The sequence below is a fragment of the Choloepus didactylus genome, chromosome 7 (genome assembly GCF_015220235.1).
Source record: "Choloepus didactylus isolate mChoDid1 chromosome 7, mChoDid1.pri, whole genome shotgun sequence".
Taxonomy (NCBI): Eukaryota; Metazoa; Chordata; class Mammalia; order Pilosa; family Megalonychidae; genus Choloepus; species Choloepus didactylus.
In genome coordinates this window covers 95,686,484-95,713,324 of record NC_051313.1, presented here as the reverse complement: position 1 = coordinate 95,713,324, position 26,841 = coordinate 95,686,484, and the positions used below count along the sequence as shown (strand labels likewise).

The window sequence follows — 26,841 nt, the reverse complement described above, 5'->3', positions numbered from 1 at the left end:
CTAAACAGTTCATCAGTTCTACTTGAATTGCTCTAGGGTTACCTCTAGCCATGGCAAAATGTTTGCAATATCATGCCTTGCTTCTTGACATGCCTGTTGCTTTGCATACATCATGCCATCTGCCTGATTCCATCCTTCCCTTTTTCATCTGGCTAATTGGTTTCATTCATTCTTACAAGCTCTTCTTATAAGACTTCCTCAACAACCAGTCTGATTTTAGATGTCTCCATGCCTCCATAGTTCACTGTGTATGTTTATTACTGTTTTTATCAAATTTTATATAATTTATATTGACCTGTCTCTTCCTGACTAAAGTATTAGTCCCTTGAGAACTCTGCATAAAAGAGGCATTTGGCAAGTGTTTGTTTAATTGAAATTTCCCCACCTTAGTTTTAGCACCTAATTCTAGTTTGACTTCATATTAAATTAAATCCACTTTCAATCATGGTTCTTTTTCTCCACTAGTTTTAATATGTTATTAGTAGTAATGATGGTAATAATGATATAGCAAACATTTCATCTGTCCCAGGCTCTAGATTAAGTCTGTAGGTGGTCAGTTCTTTAGGTGCATTATGTCTTTAAACATTTTAACAACCCAATGAGAGGGCTGGTTTCTGTAGATGTGGAATTAGAATAGAGGGATTAAGAATGAAAAAGATCATCCAGTTAGTGAGTGGGAGACCTGGTATGGGACCCAAGTCTATCTGACTGTAAAGCATGTCTTCTAGTTACTCTTTGATAAAAATATCTTCTAATATCTTCTATATCTTCAGCTCAGTAACCGCTAAAGATTCTGTGTCACAATGTCAAGGGCATATCCCCTAGAAAGAACACTAGAATCTACCCTCAGGTTGAACAGTTTGGGGGCAGGTTTTATCACCTAACTCAGTGACTTCCAAACTGAACTCATCACCAGAACTGTCTGAAGTACGTCCTAAAAGTAAATATTTCTGGGACCCATCTATACAGATTCTAATTTTGTTCTGCAGTAGGACCCAGGAATCTGTAGTTTCCAAAGTTTCCCAGGGATACGCTAAATATCAACAGGTTAGGAATTACAGATTTCAGCTGTGGAAACTTGCTGCTGGAGCTTGAGGGAACCCAAATCAGTGCATTCTAGGCCCCCTACCTCTGCTTCTGTTGGGGAAGCCTGACTATTTTTATTCAGAGGCAAATCCAGGTTCTATGGGCCTGAAATTATTACAGTTTGGAAGGTGACCTCTTTAAAGAAAAAAAAATACAAAATATCTAACTTTTATAAATTTTCCTAAAACATGACACCAGGTGAATACATTGCTAGGAACCTTCCAGAGCTTTGGAAAGGACCTATACAAATACGTCACAGTCATTTTCCTGTCTATATCATATATTGTGATTCTACATAAAGTTTCATCCAGGGAGGAAAATGTTCCACTGATAAAAACACAACAGTCTGAGAAATACTAGTCTTGCTATTTCCTACCTTACTCATATAGATATCATCAAGATAGTTGAGTCTTTCTGAAATACAGACTCACAGTGTCTACAGGGTTCCTTTTCCTTACCACTCTAGGACTACTATCAATAAACAAATGGGGATATTTTGGCATGTCTTCCTCTTGGTATATTCATAATATTTCTGAGTATATTCAAGTTCATCAGTTCTCTGTTTAATAAACCATCTGAAATTTTGCCACAAAGCAGACTTAAACTTATAGACCTATAAGCCTCAGTTTTGTTTTTTCCTTTTCCTGCTCACTGTTATTTTTTTTAATAAATTTTTTGAAAGTTTCTTTGTTTTTGTATGCCACCCCGTGCCACCACCACCCCAATACCCAGGACTGTTAGTGATTCAGGTTCACTGCCCAGTGCACACAAAAGCCAATCTGTGAGACCCAGGTTTCAAAGACAGAAAGAGCTCTATTACAGAGTGCGGTGTAAAGAAACAGAAGACAAAAAGCCAAGCCCCAGATCTATTTCTCCGAACTGGAAAGACTCTGAGGGTCTTATAATATTCCGGTAAAAGGGGTGATTATGGTAATGCGTACAGTGGTCTGAGGTGACTGGAATCTCGGTTGGTATCTTGGTTGAACACACACAGACAGGCTGCATGCTTAGTCACAGGATACGTGTACGAAAATGGCAGCCTTGACAGGATGATAGGTATGATTTTTAATATTACAATGAAGTCTGGTTACTCTAGGTTAAGGCTTGTATGTCTAGAAGGCCAATTCTGACTGAAAATGGTTTTATCTAGAAGAAGAACTAGAACTGGGGTGGGATGACTCAGATTTCCTCATAAATAAACAAGAGGGATTGTTAGCAGGATCATAAGGCCACTAAGTTCCAAAAATAAAAAACAACAAACACAACAGAATAAGGAGTAGACACAGGGTCACAAGATTATCTATTCTTTTGCATTTACAAAGTATCTGAATTACAGTTCAGTATTCTTCTGTACATAAGAAGGTTAGTAAGCACAAGCAGTTAGTTCTCAGTTACAGGACAATATTTATAATTGTTCAAATTAAGTATATAATGTCAGAAGTTATTTGCCTAAAGTCTCTACTGGCCAGATTAGACATAGCTGATGGTATTGCTTTCTATATTCAAGAGTACAGCAGGAAAGACGGATATAGAACATACAATTTCTTCACCACATGCCATCAATTACTACAAAAATGTAAATAATGTGGTTTCGGGCCCTATAACTCAAAACTCAATTTGAGCAGTAACTCCTCTTAAAGGTAATATGTTCGTAAATTAAGTAATGAGAAAAAATGAGAAGAGAGCTCTTTCTGACAACTCTGGGTGAAAATGCTCTATCCTGCTAAGAATAGCCCTGGGTACTATAACCCTGTCTCATTCACAGACTCTGCACAAACCCCATATATCTTAGCCTCAGTAGCACAGAGGAAATGTTGGTCGGCTTGAAGAAGTAAGACAGTTTTAATAAATCACAGTCTACAATAATAAACACAGGAAATCTCTGGAAAATTGAACATCCAGTTGTGTGTGTGTGTGTGTGTGTGTGTGTGTGTGTGTGTTTTCTCCTACCCAATAATATCTTGGCTGCCACTGCTAAAACTTCTAAAGTCCAGAAGCCTTAAAACTAATTTGGTCTGTTGGATAATTTCCTGTACTTCTCTATTCAACATTACCTTTGTGTTCTAAGCACCTTTGTACTGCCCTCTATCAGACTGAATGGCCAGGCTTCTTAGGAGTGACCAAAGCAAGTAGCACATAATCCACAGTCTTCTGTGAATGGCAGGCAAATGTGAAGCAAGATATTTTAATCATAATCTACTGCTGTGTACAAATATAAATGTTTAAATTGCAGAATAAACCCAACCTACCCAAATAGACATGTAGAGTATAAACTGCAAAACCAATGTTCCAGACAGAGGAACCAGTCATTTTATTCAGTAACATTTCCTGGTTTCCTAAGATAAACATAACGAATATGCATTAGTTATTCTTTGTTCAGGTCAATGCCTTTTGTGACCACCCTCCTTGTCTTCCTGAGTCAAAACAATCCTGTTTCCAACATCACTCTGCCCCTGAAGGAGGGGCAAGAAGTCTCAAAGCTCCCACTGTAATTTTTTCCCACTCAACGGAGCTGCCTCTCATATATCATGCCTTTGTGTTTGATAATGACACTGTCAACATTGTTATTTCCAATGCAAGTAGGCAGAAGTGATTTTTTAAATGCTGTATTATCCAATTGTACTCATTCTATAATTACTAAGAAGAGTTTTCCTTCTATACACTGCCTGCTGTAAGCCAGCTCTGCCCTTACTGCACTGATGAGAAGAAAGAGTAAGCCCGGGTAGTACGAGGGAGACTAACTCAGGAAACTAGTGATAAGGGAAGGTTGTGGCAAAAAGGATCATATTACTCTGATAAACAATGCCATCACTTCAATAGCTTGCATGGTCAAAGAATAATGATGTGGCCAGCATATGGATCTGGGGATCTGTTTCGGTGAACAGTACAGAAGGCAGAATTTTAAAAGATTTATCAGAGGGCCAGTGTCAAACTGCTTAATGTATTCAGACCACTAGATTCTATCTTATAATTCATTTCAGATATTAACTTGATTTTAAAACCCCTTTGCATATGTTTACATTTTTAAAATAATTTCATTTTCAGTACTCATTTTAACTTTACAAGGGCCTTTTTAGGTAGATATTATGGTTATCATTACCAACTATGTGTTATTCAACTTTGAGCCTGACAAAGAAATAATGCAGTTTTTAAAAGGGAATGAATGGATGCATAAATAAACAGAAAGTATCCAAGGCATAGAAAGATGAAAATACTTTGCCAAATCATATCATCAAATCATATCATAAATGAGCAAGAGTCGGGTCTCAGATTTTGTACACCTCCACTAGAAAAGACAAGTTAAACAACAGGAAAAACAAAGCCAACAAAAGATCAGAAAACTTGCAGCCTGACAGATCTGTGGGGAAATGACTGTTTTTAGGCTACTAGGAAATAAATGTGCTACCATATACTATAAGCAGAATTCAGTTCAAAATACATCCACCTTGATTAATAACATGTTAAAATTTATCAGTGGGTCCCACATCAGAGCAGTACAAAAATGTTCCAGAGCAGTATTAACACTCTAATGTTATTAGGATGAATTTACTTCTACATGTTAAGATTTTGGAAAGTACTTTCTTAATTATGTGATTTAAAAAGAAAACATAAACATAAATATCTACAATAATTAGCATTCTTATAAATTTTGCAATTATAAATTTGAATTTGTCCAAGATGTACAATGAACAGCATTCTTCAAAAGACTGTCCTACATATTAACAACCAACAAATATCTAAAATCCATAGATGTTACAAAATATTCTATTATTCTAAAAAAAGTAAAATGCCAGTCTTTGAGTCTATATATTCAACATTCAAAAGAAGTGAATTTGGATGAAATTCAAAAAAGTACAATAAAATCAAATGTTTTACAAAATGTTTCTATTTATAGGTATATTCTAATGGAAAAAAATATAATATTTATATTCCTTTTACTTTATCGAATGAAGAGTAAGTGAAAAGTTAGCATATATATGCCCCATTAATATGTAGGTTTTGAAATATAAAGCATACGCATAATCTAATCTGGTATTTGCAATGTAATGTTACTTTAAGTATTCAAATTTATCTTTCTAATTCTCTACGATTATTACATATAACTTCTATAGAACTTTCCAGAAATTTAACTAGGCAATTGAGATCAATGTGTACATGCCTAAGAATTAGGAAAGTTAACTTTATTTTTATGTTTAAAAAGTAACTACAAAGCATAATCCTTTACTAACATATCAACAAAAGCATGTACTTTAAAATCATATTCTATTTAAAAGTAACTGGTGTGTTATGTTTCATTTTCAGTGCTTGTGTACAAGGATCATGCATTCTTGAGCACAGGGGTTATTTGAATACAACTGGTGAGTGAATCAGTACAATATTTAACATCCCAATGCTTTAAATTTTAGAAGTGGTTTTTAGTAATGTCTTTAATTCTACTATGTAAGCAAGTCATAACCGCTGCACACTGAAAGTACATTATTTCCTTTGAGTACAAAGGGCATACTGTGTGCTTCTCCCAAAGTAGACTGCACTCAAGTGGCTTAATCAGAATTCACATAAATGGAATGAGTTTATGCTAAAATAAGACATACGGTGTTTATCACAAAAACCAATCAGAGTAATGCAGAGAAGATCTTTAGAATGTCAGAATCAAATCTTTTTTAGCCAAACTGGGCCTCTATTCAGCTTTTACACAATTATATCATGCAAAAACCTTTCAACTATCAATGCATATAGATAGTTCTATAAAACCAAATTTTAAGATGATTTTAAACAGATACAAATAAATAATTTAAGTATGATCAAAATGGTTTTAAATGTTTCTTTCTTTCACAGGAAAATATTTAGGAAATTTGGTAAACAAGATAAACAATAAAATTGAATAAAAGATGAGATAAAGTGTCTCATTCTAATGGTTTGTTTTGGTAACTTTTACAAATCTATAAATAAATAAAACCCAAGTTGTTAGTCAAAAGGTAATTGATCAAATTAAGCAATTACCATCCTACTGAAAAGGAGCATAAAAGCTAAGCATAATAAATCTTTTAGTGCAATCATAGTTTTTGTCTTAATGTGGAAAAGCACACACACACACAAACAATATAAACAATACAAAACAAAACAAAACAAAACACCGATGTATGCCCTTAACTTGAAAAGCTAAGGAAATCCAACCAAAAGAATTAGACATTATATCTCTTAATTAAAAACTTTGCATTTTCTTGGATAAAGTAGTGGAACTGTGTCTTAGCTAAAGAATAGGTTGCTGATAAACACTTAGTTATATGCACAATGTTAGCAAATCATAACCTTAAAACAAGTTCAAACAGAAAGAAAAATAAAGTCCGTTGTCCTAACCCCCCCCCCAAAAAAAATCATGTTCATATTTCCATGTTCTTTTCTGAAAAAGACAAACAGGTTGTTTAAAAATTTATGAATATGCTTTAGGCAATTTTCTTACCCTATGTGATAAGAGTAGTACTAATGTAATTGTACAACCAAACAACTTTAAAATGCTGCATTTGGTTTAATCATTGCTTGCAAATATGAAAAATAATTACGTACCCATTCCCTGGGTTGGTTACAGGAATTCAGGAACTTAAATCATCACTAATTGTAGAAATATAGTAGGTAACACCCACAAACAACTCTTGTGTAGGATATAAATCAAATTCACTGCCATATTGTAGACGGTATCCCATATAGTAGTCAGAGTACATGTGATTATTTTCATTTAAATGGAGAACACTTTTTTTAACTTTTTATTGTGAAATATAACATATATACAGAAAATTGACAACTTTCAAAGCACGATTTAACAAGTAATTAGAAAGCAAATTTCAAAGAATGTTACGGGTTATAGTTCTACAATTTTAGTTATTTCCTTATTGTGAAGTATAACATATATACAGAAATGTGGTAACTTTCAAAGTGCAATTTAACAAGTAGCTATAGAGCAAATTTTGAAGTACGTTATATATTATAGTTCCACCATGTCAGTGATTTCCTTCTGGCTATTCGAGTACCCTAGAAACTGAAAACGAAAAAGTGTTTACATAAAGATTCTTTATTCATAATCTTTTGTTAAATCCTATCTTGTCAGTTGCCACCCCCCTCTCTCTCTTTTGATCACTTTCTCAATCTTCAGGGATATCTGGGCAGTGACCAACCTAACTTGTTCATATGGAAAAGGGGTGTCAACGTTATGGGGGAGGGGGATGGACCTGGTTGATGTTCTTGGAAAGGCTGGGTTTGGGGACTTATCTGCGGGATTTACATTTCTGAAAAGTAGGTACTCTTCAATATTCTTTAGTATTTTCAAGACTACTGTTGATTAGGGCTTGGTATACTGTGGGCATTTGGAATATCTAGCTGGAGATTGCTAAGAGTGACCTCCAGGAGAGCCTCTTGACTATTTGAAATCTCTTAGCCCTGAAACGTTATTTTGTTACTAAAAGGAGAAAACATTAATGCAAGTTAAGAAAAACGTTTTAATACAGCAATTTAAAATAAAACAAGGTATTTTATGCTAATAAAAAAGTGAGGAAAAATCTAATTGCTATTTTTCACTTCTGCACTATATTGGTATTTGCTCTACAAAAAAAAAAAAAAAAAAGACTTTCTGATATTTATTCTTTCAAAAGAAAACAGGCATTACCTAAATAAGTTAACACATCGAAATGAATCATGTGTACATGCCAGATGCACCAAATGGGTTAAAATAGACTCTGAAAAAGTTTCATTCTGGAAGTTGGAACTTTGCTGAGCCATGGAAAGCATGGCTTCAGGAATGCATGGAAATAGCATATTCTACAATGAAGGCAGTGATTCCTGCAACTGTGTGTGCTCACTGTTTTCAGAGGGGATGGCAGGGATTTGGAATTGTGCAGGAAACTGCAAGCTTTAACTTTTACATTTTACTTTCTGGCTCTTTCTTCTTCCTTCCACCCCCATCTTCTGACAAGAGGGTGATCCCTCCCCAACGCCTGGGGAATGCTTCCTTAACTTGGTATACATGTTTAGAAACTGGTATACAGGGAAACACTGGCTCCACTCCAGGGTAGAGAAGGTTATGAAAAGCCTGTTGGAGGGGCCTGGAGCCTGGCAAGGACAAAACTTGGTAGAACGGACCCAAGGCCCATGGGGTGGTGGGCCAGTGTTTTGAAGTTAATCTCCTTTGTTGGTTGTGGATGTAATCAACTGCCTAATGATTTAAATCCACAAAATGCCCTCAGAGTAACAAGCAGGCCAATGCTTGCTTGTCCAAACAATTCAACACCATAACCTAGCCAAGGTGACACATGAAATTAACTGTTGCACTGATTCACCAGCTTTGTGACTACCTTAACCAGACGTGAAGCTGAGAATGATGTGCCATGGGCTGTGGATGCAGCATTCTCCTCCTCTTCTCTTGTTAGGTCCTCTGGGCAACCCACCTTGCCTTCAAATATCCATTGTGAATCTCATTTAAGATATAGAAAAAATGTTACAAAGGGAAGGGTGGGAATGATGTAAATATTGCTAGTCAGGGCAGGGTCAGAATATACATATTTTTTGGCACCTGGGGGGGGGTGGATTCAGAATATGCACAACTGTCTATCAACTGTATTTTTTATTAGTATGATAAAGTACATGAGATTAATTATTAAGCTGTTTTTAAAATCATGAGTGTGGCAGATTGTAAAAATAACCCCAATGATATTTCCCCTCCCATTTTATATTCAAGAATACCCAACCCCCAATCAAGAAGTGGCATCTGCTCCCTCCCCTTGTAATTGGACAAAGGTTTGTAATTTCCTTGACTAACATACTATAGGTAAAGTAATGCTCTAAGATTTATAAGGCTTTGCTGTATAAGATAAACCACTTTTGCCTGGCTCCTTCTCTTAGAACACTTACCTTTGTAGCCCTTAGCCATCATGTTCAGTATCTAAGGCTGCCATGCTGTGAGAAAACTCAAACTAGCTCATGGGGTGAGACCACAGGAAGGGGGAGAGGTACTCAGCCAACTCTCAGTTGCTCCAGCCACTCGCCCCTTGCTGCTCCAGCTCGAGTCACCATTTGACTGCTACTGCCTGAGAGATCTTGAGTCAGAAGGGCCCAATTGAGCCATTCCTGAATTGCTGATGCACAAAAACCATAAGAAAAACAAATGTTGTTTTAAACCACTAAGTTTTGAGAGTATTTGTTATGCAGATAATTAGAAGCACCAGTGTCAATCTGACTAGGTTTCAGGGATATGTGGCAACTCCACATATTTAAATACGAAGGTATACACACATTCACACAAGTATACAGCTAGAATATCTCCTGCAAGCTACACAGTCAATGAAAAAACACTGACCCTACTGAAGCAATCTGAGGAGGCTGTGGTCCATGCGCATTAAATGCTGGGAACAAAATCGGGTGGGAAACACTGCATGCTTGTTTTCTGTTTTCTGACTGAGCTAACATATTTTATCAACATGGTTATACCTCTCATAGCAAAATTATACCCCATTTAACTTTCAGTAACCACCTGAAGTTATTTACTGCAGAACTTTAATCTGGGACCAAATATTGAAAAAACAGATATTATTTGACACGTAAGAAATTCAACATGCTCCAATAAGTTGAAGAATAAAATAAGCTTAGTATCTTTAAAGAAGCTGTTGTTAAAGAAAATATATCCTTAAACCTCTTATTATAAGCCTTTTTACAAGGAAGTCTTTGTATCAGTGTGTGCTCCTGGACTACCAATTCTGGAGAAAAGAAAAGAATATAGATACTTCACCAAAGAATATTCCGGGTGCTTTAAATTGGCTAGTCCTTGACTGAGACAGTTAAACAGAATCCAAATCTACTGCAGAAATAAGTATGTGGAAGGCTCAGGACACCAAGTAGGACAGGGATTAAGAGGGAGACCCCTGAGCATTAAACACAGTGATAAAATTATACAGAGAAAGCCCTGGGGACTCCTTAGAGCCAAAAAAAAAAAGAAAGCCCTCCAACCCCCCTTTCTCTTTGAACTCCTTGAGATTCCTCTTGAAATCATTTAAAATTTGAAACCCCACCAAGGCAGCCAACTCCAGACAACCTATCAAGCTTCAAGTTAGTTATGTTTGACCCAGTACAAAAAAACAAAACAAAACAAAAAAAAAACTCTGCCGTAAAATAGAACTGAAACTAATTTCCTTTTTATGTCTATTAAAATCTCTTGCTATCCTTAGAAGCTCAAAGCTGCTTCCATTTGCCAAAGTGATCCAGCTTCCTTGCTGCAGCAAAACTTTCAGTGTCCCAAATAAAATGCTGTAATCTGCAAACTCAACTCTGATTTTTGTTTTGACAATAGAATTGTGCATTTCAAGTCAGGCTTCTTAAGAGGAAGTTTGGGTTAAATCTTGCTCTCCTGTCCACGCACCCTCCATCACCTATCTGTGTAAAGGGGCTCTTTTAACACCATGCAGTGGAAACTGAGGTTGTTGTCTGGATAAATTCCATCAGGACACTAATTCATCTGGGGTATAATGGATGAGCTACTCACTGGAACACTTTCCAGAAGGTCTGGAGGGTGAAGTTTCCCTGTCAGGTAACTATGTCCTATAAGCAAAACGATTTGGGGATTGTGTTCTCTTAATTAATCTCTCTCTCTCTCTCTCTCTCTCTCTCTCTCTCTCTCTCTCACACACACACACACACACACACTAACATCACCACCAAATTACTCCCTTCCTTACCACTCCCCACACTCCCATCCCTCAAAACAGGCAGAGCCTGGAAGAGAAGCCAGGACAATGCTCAGTATCAGAGGCCACAGCCTCCTGTATTTTATCAACATAAATTTAAATCTTCAACCTCAATTCTGTAAATGTGTTTTCATTACTGTTGAAGAGCTAATTGTTTCACATGCTCAAAGGAGGGTAGGAAAAACTCTGTGCCTTCTTCCTTGCTAAAATTGTGTCTAGGCTATATTTTAAGTGTTAAATTGACTTTAAACAATTGCTACGGTCTCTTATGTACATTTCCTTCCACTTTTGTAAAAAAAAATCTATTCCCAGCCCTGGCTGATACGTCAAGGTTTGTGAGTCACCCATTACAAATGTTGAAAATTAAACAGAGGGTCAATATTTATAATTGGGACTTTGCACATGATATACAGATACAGTGCTATGCATGGTTAATATAGACTTATTTTTAAATAAATGGTATTCACTAACCTCTCATGTTCATGAAAATGTTTAAAACAAATAGCTAACTTAAAGATGAATGTAAAACTCTAGTTTGCTTTTGAAAAAACATTTTAACCTATTTATAAAAATTTAAATAGCTTACTACTAGCAACTGCATTCCAAAGCTGCAATAAACCTATTTTTATAAACATGTTTTCTTTCTGCTGTTTTTGTTACTCATTCCATCTAAGTGAGAGGTTATTTGGAGTCATTTCAAAGGTTCTTACATTACATGTCACTCTAAGGAAATCTTTTTCCAGATAAATTTTAAAGAGCATATATTTTTTAAGTGGCAGGTATTTTATCATCTCTAGCCATTTAGATTATAGGTGTAGGATCCTGTTTTATATGGCACCCTGCTACCGTGGAACTTTTCACTGTTTTAGTTAGGAAGCCTCTGCCAAATAAAACAGTAGGAGGGAAACTGTAAAAAAAAAGCTTTAAAATGCTAAAAAAAGAAATAAGTGAAAAAGCAGCAATCTAAACATAAACTACAAGACTATTCCCATGACCTGTGCATGAAGAAAGAAAATATAATAAGGAGATGCAAATAAATGAGTACCTATTCAGAGAAATACACTTCATCTTTAGTATAAGCTGTTGTGCTAAAATCACTGTCACAAAACTCAGACATTATTTTAAAATTGACAAGTCAGATGTCATAAAATTTCCTTCTAACCTGAGAGAGAATGACACACAATTTCAAAAGATAAATTAACATTATGAACTAGTTCTGTTGGCTGAAGGCCTTTTGTGTTAGCATAAAAATGATGAAATCAGCGGAATAACATGATGCGATAACCTCCGACTACCCAATGAAAAGGCCCTTGTCAGGCAAGCTTGGTGAAGTCTAAGACACAAAGACAGTTATGAAAACTCAGACTGTAAAAATAGTATAGTCTCCATATCGGCCTTTGAAAAACAATTAATACATTACACAGTAATTGACTAGTATGACTTCAGATGATGAATGTCACACTGTCTTTGATTCAGGCACACTGCTGTTTTATAGATACGTGATTTACTGAAACCACTTTTTTGTTTGGAATGCACAGGCTAACATTAACATTAAAGCTGAAATATACAACATAATCCTTAGTATTTGAAGGACAAAGTATCTTTAATTATTCAGATTGGGCCTGATCCAACAATTAAACTAAAAATATAATTTAACCTTTAGGAAAAAGGCTGTTTATCAAAGAGAAGAAAGTTAACTTCTGTGGAGCCCAAGAACAGTCAGTCTGTCTGTCTGTCAGCCAGGCATTTACTTCATTCACAGTATTAAGCGTGGTCCTGAGCAGGTGCTTGGGACTCTAGAGGTTCATGCCAGGGACCAATTCACATGCCTTTTTTCCCAATCCCCTGTGCTGCTGGCATCACTACTGGGAACTCCCAGGATTCTGAGAGGTTAGTCAGTTGTTCGAGCCAAAGGTGGAATATGGACAGGAAACACAGTTATAGAGGCACTTCCACCTCACCACAGCTGTCTTCAAGAGGCCTTTGGAATAATTCAGTCATTCATTCGATAACAGTTGGAGCCTAGAATTCAGTTCAGGACCAAGCCCAGAATAAATCACATCATCATATGGTTCCATCATGTCTCCACTTAACCTGAGGCCAGGGGCATTGTCCTATTACTGCCCAGAGACAGGCTTCCATCATGCCTATTATGTCCATCATTTCTCTTAGGTAGTTGTGCAAGAATAAGCATGGTCTGGAAAGGATATAAGACTTGACCTTCTAAATGTCACTGGGTATATCCTTAGATGAGTCTGAGGAATAATCAATCAATCAATTTCCTGTTTCCCCTGGGGGTAACTTCAGGAAGACGTGAAGGACTAAATGGGTCTCATACTCCTTTAAAATTAATGACAGCTATGAAAATAGTAATAGCTACCATTTTTCAAAATGACAATCTCAAGGAAATATGTCTAGTCTTATCAATTGTTCATGCCTTCCTAAAGAAAATATGTGTGGCCTTCATTACACAGGACTAAATATGTGAATCAAAGTAAGAGTCACTAGTCCATACAAGTGAATGAAGACCAGTATGCATTGTTCTTTCAGGCTTACTGACTCATTATACATTGCACAGATTTTTATATAGCACCTACTTACTATGCACCAAGCACTGGGGAAACAAAGATGAACAAGATAGACATGGTCCCTACCGCCATAAAACTTACAGTCTAGGAAGTAGATAATCAGAAAATATGTATGAAAAATATATATAATTATAAGTAGTGACAAATGGGATGAAGGAAAATTATAGTGTGTTTTGAGGGTAAATGAAAGGAGCCAAATATTGAACTCCTACTCTGTGAAAAGTGATATATTACTGCTACTATTAGTCCCACTCTTTCTGCTGCTGCTTCCAATATCTTGCAATTAAAAAGGCTCTAATGTTTTAAGCCTGTTACATCACCTTGTTATAACTTCAGAGCAAGGCAGAAATTGAGATACACATAAGTAAGTGTAGATTAAGTGCTATGGAAGAGGTAGGACTTGTAAACAGGGAACAAGAAACAGTGTGATTTAACTGGAGCATCAGCAAAATGAAGTAAGGTAATAGAGGTCAGGCTGGAAAGGAGAGAAGTAGCCAGGGGTAGAGGAACTTGAATGTCAAGTCAAAGAGTACCAATTTTTTCAATGGGGAAAAGGGAACCTCAAAAAACGTGGAATGTGAGTTTGAGAAAGCTTATATTTCTGTATGATTATTTTAGAAGCAATGAGCAAACTGTATAGGGAAGGAGAAACTGTGTTTAGGAATGTCATTTAAGGACTACCACAATAACTTAGATGATTTGGGTCTGGATTATTTCAATGGGAATTGAAAAAAAAGTCACAAGTATAGGGTATGTTGAGAAGGAAGAAATTTTATGGGTCAGTAACTGACTGCATGCAGAAGACAATCCTTTGGGGATTCAAAGTCCATTAAAAGAACAGTTGATCTTTTAGCATAAAGTAGGAGGACAATAATGAGATTGGTTTTGGACCCACTGAGTTTAAGGTACTGATGACACCTTCAGCTGCGGCTTATCAGAGAGAGAAGGACTAGAAATACAGAGCTGTCTTCTTCATAGAAGTGACTGTTGATGTTGGAAGGATTGCCAAAGAAGAGCACGTAGGCAGAGAAAAGTACTGCAGGCCGAACCTTAAGGGAGCCTTAAACTTAGTGGTAGTGAAAAGATAGAAATGTCAAAGATGACAGAAAAGGAGCAGTTAGGGAAGGAACAGAACTGAGAGAGTAGAGCATAATGGAAACCAAGGGAATAGGGTGAGAAAGTAATAAAGTGCCGTTAAGTGGTGGGGAGAGATTGAGGGACCCAAGACTGAGAACAGGCATTGGATTGAGAAGGGAGAGGGATTTATTGGTTACTAACTACTAATCATATTTCAAAGGCCAGAGCCAAAACTCAGAAGTAATGGGTCCTGTCACCTGCCTGGCAACGCTGCCTAATGTTGGGGAGTCTCTATCATCATTCAGGGAAGATTCTAGATGACTCTCTTTCCTTGTTTTGATGAATATATATTACACTCTAGCAAATACAAGTGCAAAAAGAAGCCAAGTAAAGAGATTATATATCCACATTTCTCACTCTTTAATATGGCTTTCTATGGAGAAAGTATCTATCAGACCATTCACCATCTCTTCCCTACAACAGACAGAAAGGCCAAAATACCTGGAGATGTTTGGATCATTCAAAAAGTTGGTAAAATGGTAAATGGAGGACAGGCCCCTAAATTGCTGTTTTAGAGCCTTATCCTCTACTCAGTATAGTGGACCATAAATTCACATATGTTTAGTATGGGATTCCAAATAACGCTTTAAGACTCAATTTATTGAAAATATTTCATCAAAGGGCTTTTTTAAAAATCATATCTCAGTGCATGGGCTAATATTTTGTAAGAAAACAAACATGGTAAATAATGTTTGGTATCATGATGCCTATCACACAATTTACTAAATAATTCTTGGCAAAGTTGAATTAAGGATCTAATTATGAAATTATGGATTTACATACCTGTGGTACCCATCTGGAGGACACAAAGCTGGTCACTTCTATTACAGACAAGCCAGTTTGGGAAAGTCGATTGACAAATTCAATTTTTATATCTGTAGGAACTATAGCCTATGAAAATTTAGAAAGTCATTTTATAAGTAAATTGCATAGGTTCTATTAAAGCACAAACAAAAAATTACTTCCTAACTAAGAGCAAATTCTATTTGATGTTTTATAAATTAAAATAACAATGGAGAACAAATGTTATTATGTAACATGAAATCCATGTCCTTAGAAGCTTAGAAAATATTAATATTTAGATTTATTATTGGAAATAAACTGTGTAAAACTAATATCAAACTACCTTTTCATTCTGCAATCCATCCCGAGGTCCAACTTCTACTATTTTAACATAATCAGGAAATCCAGATAAGTGGGATGATTCCTAAAAGACAAAATACAAGGAAAAGAAAAAAATAACTTTTAGATTGCCACACTTGCACATCTGAAGAGCTCAATCATTAAACGTTGTTAAATAAGGTTTGCATTTTAGAAAGTTAAAACAGTAGGAAATCAATAAAATGAAATCATCCAAATCTCAAGTTTCCATTATTAACAACATGAAATCATTTTTTTGCTTATAACTCAGTGACATCCATTCTAGTTGTGATTAAAAGTCAGAAGATGAATTTCTAAAATATAACTGTGGAATAGACGATTTACCCAGTATCTAAAGACCAAATTTGTTGGGTAATTTTGTATGCGATGATAAACTATTTGCTGTTACAGTTCTTTAAAAAAATCACCCTTTATATTAACAGACTTCTAGCAAGCACAGTCACACAAGATGCCACCCTATATATCCTGAACTAGAGGAGTATGGTTTGGTTTTCTAGCATGTGCCCTGAAAGTTGAGGCTAGAGAAGAAAACGTGCTGTTCATTTCTTCTCTGCGCCACACAGCATAGCTCCTACCTAAATGTGGTTTCCCAGACCCCATGGAAGGCCCTAACCCTCAACACCCCACTGAGAACAGCCTTGCCCTTCCCCATCGTAACACTCCATTCTACCTTCTGCCCAAATATAAGGTGGCAGAGGGTATGGATCCTGGAACCCCTGTGTGTAACCTGGGTTCTGTGAACACACCAGTTTGGAAGGACAGTAGTTTAAAACATGGGAAAAAGAAACAGCCTTTCTAAACTGCATTTTGCAGTTAAACTCCAAAGTATGCTGCATCTTTCCAGACTTGTCCCAACATAGTCTCCTGGTACCTACAGAGATGAATTAAGTGCAGGTGACCCATTCATCAGATTCTTCAAATGAAGAATGAATTGAAGGAATTCAGCTGAAGGAATTGACCTGAATAAGTAAGACCTGTACTTCAAGGGTTTTTTGTTTTGTTTTTCCAGGGTAATGAATTTGAGTTGACCAATTCACATTACCTCACTGTGTCCCCATAACAATTGCTGGCATACACTAATAAAGTGGTTGTTTTGGATTCAGGACTCAGTTCATGTCGATGGCACAGAAAAACGCTCACGGGCTCCTTTAGGGTTCAAAGTTGTAATTTGGCTTTATTAGCACTCGGTGGTAATTATAATGTAGCAAACAGAGCACGGATGTTCCCTGTTACAATGTTTACAGGCCACCTTCCACAATTTTGATTAAATCAGGCAATTCAAATAACCAAAAATTAAATAAGAAGGAAAAGAATTCTCAGTTCTGCGTCTTTTGAGCAGGTAGTGAGGTACGCAGTATTAATTTGGGGTGAATTTGGGGTTCCTTAGCTTAAGGCTCAGTTTTGCATGGCAATCATGGAATAATGCCTCATTTACAAAGTGGCCATAAGGTCAACCAGGCAGTAAAGGACATGGATGGCACTTGTGGAAGGTGGAGTAAATTAGGGAAGCTCACTCCTTTTTCTTATTATCTCCAGTCCTAAGAATGTAGAAAAGAAAATCTCAGAAAACAGAACAAAATGAAAAATAACTAGAAAATCTTAGGTCAATCTGGTCTTATTTTTGCTGATTGTTTCCTGAAACTGCATTTTCAACAGCAATTAACTTGGAGCGTACATGGATGAGAGTACTTCTGTAAAGCAGTGTTTACCAAGAAAAAGAAAAAAAAGAAAGAAACAAAGAAGCATAGTGTTTTTAAGGTGATTAAAAAAAAAAAAATGCTGACTGCAGTTAAAGACCTTGGAAGCTTCCTTGACATCAGTTTATTGTAGCTAGCACAATTAACCAGCCATCTGAAGAATTAAAGCACAGAACACCAACAATCATGGCCAATTCAGTCAAACCATAATATGTGCTCAATTTAAATTACTTCAGATTTCTTTTTGAATCTGATGTTTCTATTTTGTCTTTCTGGACATTAGTTAAGTATTCTTTCTACCTGAATATCTGAGAAAGCAGCATAAAATTAGAATGTGTTCAATAAGTTCAAAGAGTAACGTCTCATCTTTTTAACAGCACAGAAATAAATACATAAATAAATAAAAATAGCACAAAAATAAAATCAATCAACACAAACTTGTTGAAAGTGTGTGTTGTGAGATGACTTTCTTGGTGGTCTTCAGTCTCTTCATGGGCATTACTATCTCTGTATTATCTTTTCTGTGGAGTTTAGAAATACATACATAAACAACGCCTAGTGGGAGAATCCACCTAAATGCCACAAGCACATAAAATCTGATGATTCAAAATTGAGCTCCTTATCTCCCCACCAGAATATGCTTCTTCTCAGATACTCCCTGTACTGGTTTCTATATATTGAAAAAGCTGTGTTCTTTGATACAATCGTGTGGGGGCAGACATATTTATTAAGTTGGAATGTTTAGATTAGGTTGTTTCCATGGAAATGCGCCCCACCCAACTGAGGGTAATAACTCTGACTGGATAATTTCCATGGAGGTGTGGCCCCACCCATTCAGCCTGGGCCTTGATTAGTTTACTAGAGCACTATATAAGCTCAGACAGAAGGAGTGAGCTTGCTACAGCCAAGAGGGACACTTGGAAGAATGCACAGAAGCTGAGAGAGGAACTGGAGCTGAGACAGACATGAGACAGCCGTTGGAAGGTGATGCAGACATTTTGGAGAAAGCCATTTTGAAATGCAACCTGGGAGCAAGCAAGATGCCAGCCACATGCCTTCCCAACTAACAGAGGTTTTCCAGATGCCATTGGCCATTCTCCAGTGAAGTTACCTGATTATCGATGCATTACTTTGGACACTTTATGGCCTTAAGACTGAAACTGCGTAACCAAATAAACCCCCTTGTATAAAAGCCAATCTGTCTCTGGTGTTTTGCAAAAGGGCAGTAGTAGCAAACCAGAATACTTCCCACACATGCTATTCCTTACTTTCTCTCTCATTGTCTTTTATTTCTTTCATACACCTTTGGTATACAAACAGATCTAATTGGTCCACTTACAACTAGTTCTATTTCAGTATATATCCAATACCTAGCACAATGCATGATATGTAGACTGTTCTCAATATTAACTTATTGATTTTTTTAGTGAATCCCTTCTATCACTGGCTTGGTTCAAATTGTCATTCTTTTCTCACCTGTTTTATTGCAATAGCTTAAGTACTCTTCCCTAACCTTGTCTTTCTATGATCAAAATCCTTCAACATCTACCTGTCGCCTTCAGAGAGAACCATAAGCCTAAGGTAAAAGATGTCTCATGTCTGGCCTCTCATCTCTATCACCATGATAGTTCATGCATCCTATGCTTTTAGCCAGGTTAAAATCATGTTATCCTCACTTTAATGTCTGTACACATGACATTTCTGTTGCTTGGAAATACCTTCCCATCTGTGGGAAAAATTATTCGCCAAACCCATTTCCTCTTCTTCATGGACATAGAGCTAATGAAGATTTTAAGAAATCCCAGCCAATGGAACATGAAGGGGAATGATATGCAAAACTTTTAGGTTTGGCCAAGGAAAATATCCCATTCACACTCCTCTATGCTCTTTTCCCTTCAGTTTGCTTGATGCAGATGAATATGGCAAACTTGGAAGCTGAATGATAAACATAACAGTGAGAAAAACTGGAAGGATTATACATCTCTGAATCACTGCATGAGTAAGGGACCCCTCCCAATAAGAAGGTATCATTTTGTACTTTACATGGTTAAGAAATAAATGTCAACACTTATAGGACCTTAGACATTTATCTTAGCTACTAGTTGTGTAGAATGGTGAAGGGTCTGAAATTTTACCCTACTTGTACACTAACAAATAAATTTGTCATGGATACTGGTGAAAGGCAAAAAAAATTCTGGGTCAGACATGTGCATTCACTGTGGGTTCCATTGCAGGAGAGGAACCCCAAGCTTAGAGAAGCTGAACCTTTTATAATGGGAAGTAAACATGTCTGCACTTTGTTCTGAGTTCAATATTATGTTTATTACATTTCATAGTAAGCTCATCTGCCCTTTGCTTTGGAGAAAGACACTATATCTTCCAGGGTTATAAGCAAACTTGCCCTTTGTTCCTGAAAAAGCCACTAATTCTATCATTCAAATCAGTTCCCTATAAAAAAATTCCTTGAAAACATAGTCTGGAGCAAATGCAATTAGTGCCTCTCCTTGCAAAACATGAAGAGATTCAAGAGACCCATAGAGAATGATTTCCCAATTATATCCACCCTTCATTTTTATGCCACCTTTACTTCTGTCAGATTTTCCCATGAATAAGCCACTCTGTTGACCTTTCTGAATTAATCTGACAAATAGAGGCTAGGACCTAATCTGTTCAATTTATCTCATAAAATATTTAATTAAGACCACTCTCAACAGAACTTCAAGCAGCAGGATGAGACCAAGCTGCAGTATTGATTTCAGCCACCTCTTACCCAAATGGTACTAGATCCAGACAAAAAAAAAAAAAATCCCATGCAGTGTTGGCATTTACTTTGTGTCTAGTCTATGATTGTGGGTGTGTTGCCATATTTGGTAAGATGATGAATACAGGTAGCAAGGACAGTAGTGGAGACTTAATCAGCAGCTTCATTCCCAAGGAACTCGTCAGAGTGTGGGCCCCAGATTGTTCAATCAGCAGCTGGGATTTGTTGCCATAGTTCACAGCCTTGAAAAATGGTGTCTTTTTGTGTGTGTGGTACCATAACCAGAACAAAATTTCTCATTTTAACCATTTTTTAAGGGTATGGTTCAGTGGTATTAGTTACATTCACAATGTGCTACCCTCTCTACCATGCATTACCAAAAATTTTTATGACCCCAAACAGAAACTCTGTACCCTTTAAGCAATACCTCCCCATTTTCCTTCCCTGCCCCTACCCTTTGGCACCTGGTAACCTCTAATCTACTTCCTGTCTCTTTGAATTTATTCATTCTACATATTTCATATGTGCTGGTTTGAATGTATTGTGTCCCCCAAATGCCATTATCTTTGTGGTCTTGGACAGAGGTTTTGGTGCTGGTTAGATTTGCTTGGAATGTGCCCCACCCAGCTGTGGGTGGTGACTTTGGTGGGATACTCCCATGGAGGTGTGACCCCACCCATTCAGGGTGGGCCTTGATCAGTGGAGCCATATAAAACATGCTGACTCAAAGAGACTAAACGGAGTGCAGCTGTGAGTGACGTTTTGAAGAGGAGCAAGCTTGCTAGAGAGGAATGTCCTGGGAGAAAGCCATTTTGAAACCAGAACTTTGGAGCAGACGCCAGCCACGTGCCTTCCCAGCTAACAGAGGTTTTCCGGACGCCATTGGCCATCCTCCAGTGAAGGTACCTGATTACTGATGTGTTACCTTGGACACTTTATGGCCATAAGACTGTAACTGTGTAACCAAATAAACCCCCTTTTGTAAAAGCTAATCCATTTCTGGTGTTTTGCATTCCAGTAGCATTAGCAAACCAGAACAACCTCTAACATTGTTCCTTTTTCAAGATTCATTTGACTATTTGGGGCCTCTTGTGATTCCATATGAATTTGAGGATTTATCCATTTTTCCATTTATCCAAAAAAAAAACAGCTGCTAGAATTTTCACAGTGATTGCATGGAGTTTGTAGATCACCTTGGGTATCCTGACATCTTAACAGTCTTCTAATTCATGAACATGGGATTTCTTGCCATTTGTTTAGGTCTTCTTTAATTAGTTTCAGCAGTTTTGTAGTTTTCAGTGTGCAAATGTATTCCTAGATATTTTATTCTTTTAGATGCTATTGTAAATGGAACTGTTTTCTTACTTTCCATTTCAGATTATTTATTACTGATTTTTATTGTTAACCTTGTACCCTGCAACTTTGATGAATTCATTTACTAGTTCTAATAGTTTTCATATGAATTCTTTGGGATTTTCTATTTAAAGGATCATTTCATCTGTGAATAGAGATAGTATTCCTTCTTGCTTTCCAATCTGTATGCCTTTCTTTCCTTTTTTTTTTTTTTTTTTTTGGTCCAATTTTGCTGGATAGAATATCCAATACAATATTGACTGCAGTGGTGAAAGCAGACACCTTTTTCTTGTACCTGATGTTAGTGGGAAAGCTTTCAGTTTTTCACCATTAAGTATAATGTTAGTTATAGTTTTCAGAAATGCCCTTTATCATGTTGAAGAAATTCCCTTCTATTCCTATTTTTTAGTGTTTTTTTGTTTTTGTTTTATTTTTTATGATAAAGGGTGTCAGATTTTGCCAAACAGCTTTTCTGTATCAATTAAAATGATCATGTGTATATTTTTCCTTCATTCTATTAATGTATTATATTGATTTTTTTTTTTTTTTTATGTTGAACCACCTTTGCTCCTGGGATAAATCCCACTTGGTCATGGTGTATAGTCTAGTATGCTGTTGGATTTGATTTTGTTGAGTATTTTGGCGTCTATATTCATAAGGTAAATTAGTCTGTAATATTATTTTCCTGCAAAGTCTTTATTCCTCCTTTGGTATCAGGGTAATATTGGCATCACAGAGTGACTCAGAAAAATCTTCCCTCCTCTTCAACTTTTTGGAAGAGCTTGAGAAGCACTGGTATTAAATCTTCTTTGAATGTTTGGTAGAATTCCCCACAAAGCCATCTAGTCCTGAACTTTTCTTTGTTGGAAGATCTTTTATTACTGATTCAATTGTTTTATGTGTTATGGGTATATTGAGATCTTCTATTTTTTTCTTGAGTCAGTTTAGGTAATTTGAGTTTTTGTAGGAATTTGTCCATTTCATCTAGATTATCTGATTTGTTGTACTACCGTTCATAGTATCCTCTTTTAACATTTTGAATTTCTGTAAGGTCAGTAGTAATGTCTCCACTTTTTTTCTGATCTTACTTCTGTTTTCACTTTCACTTGAGAAGAATATCTATTTTTCTGTTATTAGATGGAGATATATATAGATATAGATATAGAAGTAGATATAGATATGGTTTATAGCATTGTACAAGTTCTCTGTTTCCTTATTGATCTTCTGCCTAGGTGGTCTATCCATTGAAGACTGTATTGAAGTGAAAGTGCTGTACTGAAGTCTCCAACTATTATTGTCAAATTGTCTGTTTCTCTCTTCAATTTTGTCCATGTTTGCTTCATTTATTTTGGGGCTCTGAAAATAGGTGTATATGTGTTTATAATTTTTATATTTTCTTGATGGATTGGCCCTTTTGTCAATATATAATGTCCTTCTTTGTCCCTCATAACAGTTTTGACTTAAAGTCTATTTTTTCCAATATTTATATAGCCACTCCAGCTCTCTTTTTGTTAGTATTAGCCTGGAATATTTTTTCCCATCTTTTCACTTCCAACCCATTTCTGTTTTGGGTCTAAGGTGAGTCTCCATAAGCAGCACACAGTTAGATCATGCTTTTTTAATCCATTCTGCCAATCTCTGCTTTCTGATTAGAAAGTTTATTCCATTTAAATTGAAAGTAACTACTGATTATTATTGATAAAATTATCATTTTGCCATTAGTTTGTTGTAAGTCCTATACCTTTTTTGTCCCTTATTTCCTCAACTGGTGACTTCTTTTGTGCTTAGCTTATCTTTTATACTGACACATTTTGATTACCTTCTCATTTACTTTTCTGTATGCATTACAGATATTTTCTTGTATACCATGTGGTTTACATTTAACATCCTAAATGTATAATGATCTAGTTTGAATTGATACCAACTTAACTTTAATAGCACACACAATCTCTACTCCTCTATTCATCTGTCTTAGTTTCCCAGCTTCAATCACAAACACCACAAAACACTTTGGCTTAAACAACATGAATTTGTTGGCGCATAGTTTTGTGGCTAGGAGAAGTCCAAAACTGAAACAGCAGTGAGGTGATAATTCCTCCCCAATGACCATGTCATTCTGGAGTTGGCTTCTGGCAATCCTTGGGTCCTTGGCTTTCCTGTCACAAGGCAATGTCTTTCCTTTCTCTTTCAGGTTCTGTTGACTTCCAGCTTCTTGCTCCTCAACATGGCTTTCTCTTCATAAAATCTCCAGTAATAGGATTAAAGCTCAATTTCATACAGTTGGGCCACACCTTAACTAAAAATGACATCTTCAAAATGTTCAATTTACAATGGGTTCACACCCACAGCAATGAATTAAGATTAAGACCATGTTTTTGTTTTTGTTTTTCTTCAGGGTACATAATTCAACCTATCACACCATCTTTCCCCTCTTTATGTTCTTGTCATACATTACAGCTTTAAACTTTGTGTGCTCAATAACATAGACTTATGACTATTTTTATGCACTTCTATCTTATATCACATAAGAAATAAAAAATAGAGTTACAAACCAAGAACACAATAGTACTTGAATTTGCGTTTACCTTTAGTGTGGATATTTATTTCTTCACACGGTCTCAAATTACTTTCTACTGTCCTTTCCTTTCATCCTGGAGGACTTCCTTTTGCATTTCTTATATGTCAGATGTGCTAATGAACTTCCTCAGCTTTGTTTATCTAGGAATGTCTTAATTTCCCTTGCAATTCCAGGACAATTTTGCTGGACATAGAATTCTTGGTTCACTTTTTTTTCTTTTTATTTCAGCACTTTGTATGTCATCTCACTCCTTTCTGGCCTCCAGGGTTTCTGATAAGAAATCAGCACTTAATCTTATTGAGTACACCTTGTACATGGCAAGTCAGGTCTCTCTTGCTGCTTTAAGAATTCTCCCTTTGTCTTTGGCCTTTGACAGTTTGGCTGCAATGTGTCTACATGGGATTACCTTTCAGTTCACCCTACCTGGAGTTCTTTGAGCTTTTTGGTTGCATATATTCATGTCTCTCATCAAAGTTAGGAAGTTTATAGCCACTATTTTTCGTTCTGCCCATTTTCCTTTGTCTTCTCCCCCCGGACTCTTTTAATGCATATGTTGGTATGCTTCATGGTAGCCCTCGGGTCTCTTGGGTCCTATTCATTTTATCCATTCTTTTTTTTTCCTGCTCCCCAAGCAGTAACTTCAATTGTCCTGTCTTCAGGTTCACTGATTTTTCTTCTGCCTATTCAAATCTGCTTTTGAACCCTTTAAGGAATTTTTATTTCCATCACTGTACTTCTCAGTTCCAGAATTTCTGTTTGGTTCCTTTTAGAATTTTCCATCTCTTTAATGAATTCCTCTTTTTCTTCATATTTTGCTTTGCTGATTTCCTTTAGTTTGTTGTCTGTGTTTTCCTTTAGTTCATTGAACTTATTTAGAAGAGTTGACTTAAAAAGTCTTTGGTTCAGTAATTGCCATGTCTGAGATTCCTCAGGGATAGTTTCTGTCATTTTATTCTGTTCCTTTAAATGGATCATCTCTGTTTTTTTGTTTGTTGTGTGTGTGTGTGTGTGTGTGTGTGTGCGCGTGCGTTTATTGAAGTTTAGACATTTGGATATTTTGTTGTGTTAAGCAGATTCTCCCCCCTCCCCCCGGGTTTGTTGGTGTTTTGGGTTTTGTTTTTTGTTTTTGATTGCTGAAGAATGTAGTATAAATTGGTCTTGTGTTCAGGCTCTCCTTCAATGCTTAATACTAGGGATCAGGGTACACAAAGGGAGAGATCAATTCTGCACCAGTAAGCCAGGTACACTTATATTCAATTTAGGGCAGCTTATCAGCTCTTCACATCTCAACCAAACTTACAATGTATTTAGCCCACACAAATCTCTAAACTTGGCAGTAAGATCATCATAAATGGTATCATCTATTTTAAATTTTGGAAACCCTGGACTTTGCATCCACAGCAACAGACATGGGCTTGACTCATACATGAAAAAGGTAAGATGGACCTGTCATTTAGCTAACATGTTAGCCAATATTATTTTAGTACTGGGTAACCAAAATAATAATAATAAAAAAAAACCAAACCATAACAAGTTTATATTTTAGAGGTACAGGGATTTGTATTGTTACCTTTGGGGAGGGAAGGGGAAGAAGTTACTTTTCTTACATGACTAATATATGAAAGTTGATGAAATGATTTTTGAGTTCCAAGGAACTGAGTTCAAAAAAGTAGTCTGCAGAAGTTATCAACACAGTTCTTAAAAAGGCCTATAGTCTGAACTTATTTTTATAGCAACAAAAGCCCTGCATTACTGAGGCTCAGCGTATCCTGTTAAATGTGTAGTATATGATACTAGTGAAAAACAAAAGGCACATTATATACAGCAAGGATTTCAAAACATTATGTTGCATGGCTGAGTGTATGCCCACATTTGGCATCAGATTTCACATGGTTCACTTTCATAAAGCAACAACAAAAGCAATACTATCTTGCCTTTATATGTTGCTTTATTATTCCAAAGCACTTTTCTAACCACATTTCATCTATGAAGCTACCCTGTGAATCATGCAGTACTGAAAGAGAAATTAAAAGGCTTCCTAAGGTTACCCATCTAAGTTCCCAGATCCCATTCAGTCCCCTTTACGATGAGATTAAATACATCACCAACTATTGAGTTTTGGTTGAATAAACACAATGAACCATTCTTCAATGCAGAACATAAAAGTCTGCTTTCTCACATTTTTCAGTGTTATATAAAATTAATTGGAAGGCGGATTTTCTTGGGATTTCTCTGAAATCTTTATGATATGTGTGTGTGTGTGTATTACATCTGTAATAATGGATGACTTCTATTTATAAAAGCAACTCTCTTGATGGTAATAGACAGGATTCCTTGCTCCCTTCCCCACTGTATTCACCTACAAGTATGACATTTTTTCCCCTAGTAAACTGACACCTTCTACAGTAGAAATTTCTAGACAGATTTTTATATGTTCCACTCACTTCATTTCTTGAAGAATAATTTTATGTGTAAATAAAGTCTTTATGGAGTTTCATAGCCAATATTCCCAAGGAGAACTGTTATTATGGCCACATCAAATGTTCCCACTACACAGATGAGAAGTCTGAAACAGGAAATTGTGTGATTTTTCTTTTGAAATTGAATTGGACTTCCTTAGGGAGCATTAGATGTCAAATTCTCCAAAAGAATCGATTTTTATCATCTCATCTGAAATACATAATGGTGGCTTTCACAGTAATGTTTAACTCCATATTCTGCTATTTGTTGTTTCTTAGATATTAACTTATTTTTT

General features: G+C 36.3%; 1 protein-coding gene across 2 annotated transcripts in view; it reads right to left on the bottom strand.

Annotated features, from left to right (window-relative positions):
- HMGCLL1 (3-hydroxymethyl-3-methylglutaryl-CoA lyase like 1) overlaps positions 1–26,841 on the bottom strand; it is a 155,440-nt gene that overhangs the window by 90,284 nt on the left and 38,315 nt on the right. For both annotated transcript variants that reach the window (XM_037843441.1, XM_037843442.1), the window contains exons 2-3: positions 15,663–15,743; positions 15,320–15,427 (exon numbers count right to left, since the gene is read on the bottom strand). In XM_037843441.1, the coding sequence (XP_037699369.1) occupies positions 15,320–15,427; positions 15,663–15,743 (189 nt within the window). The remainder of the gene's footprint in view (positions 1–15,319; positions 15,428–15,662; positions 15,744–26,841) is intronic.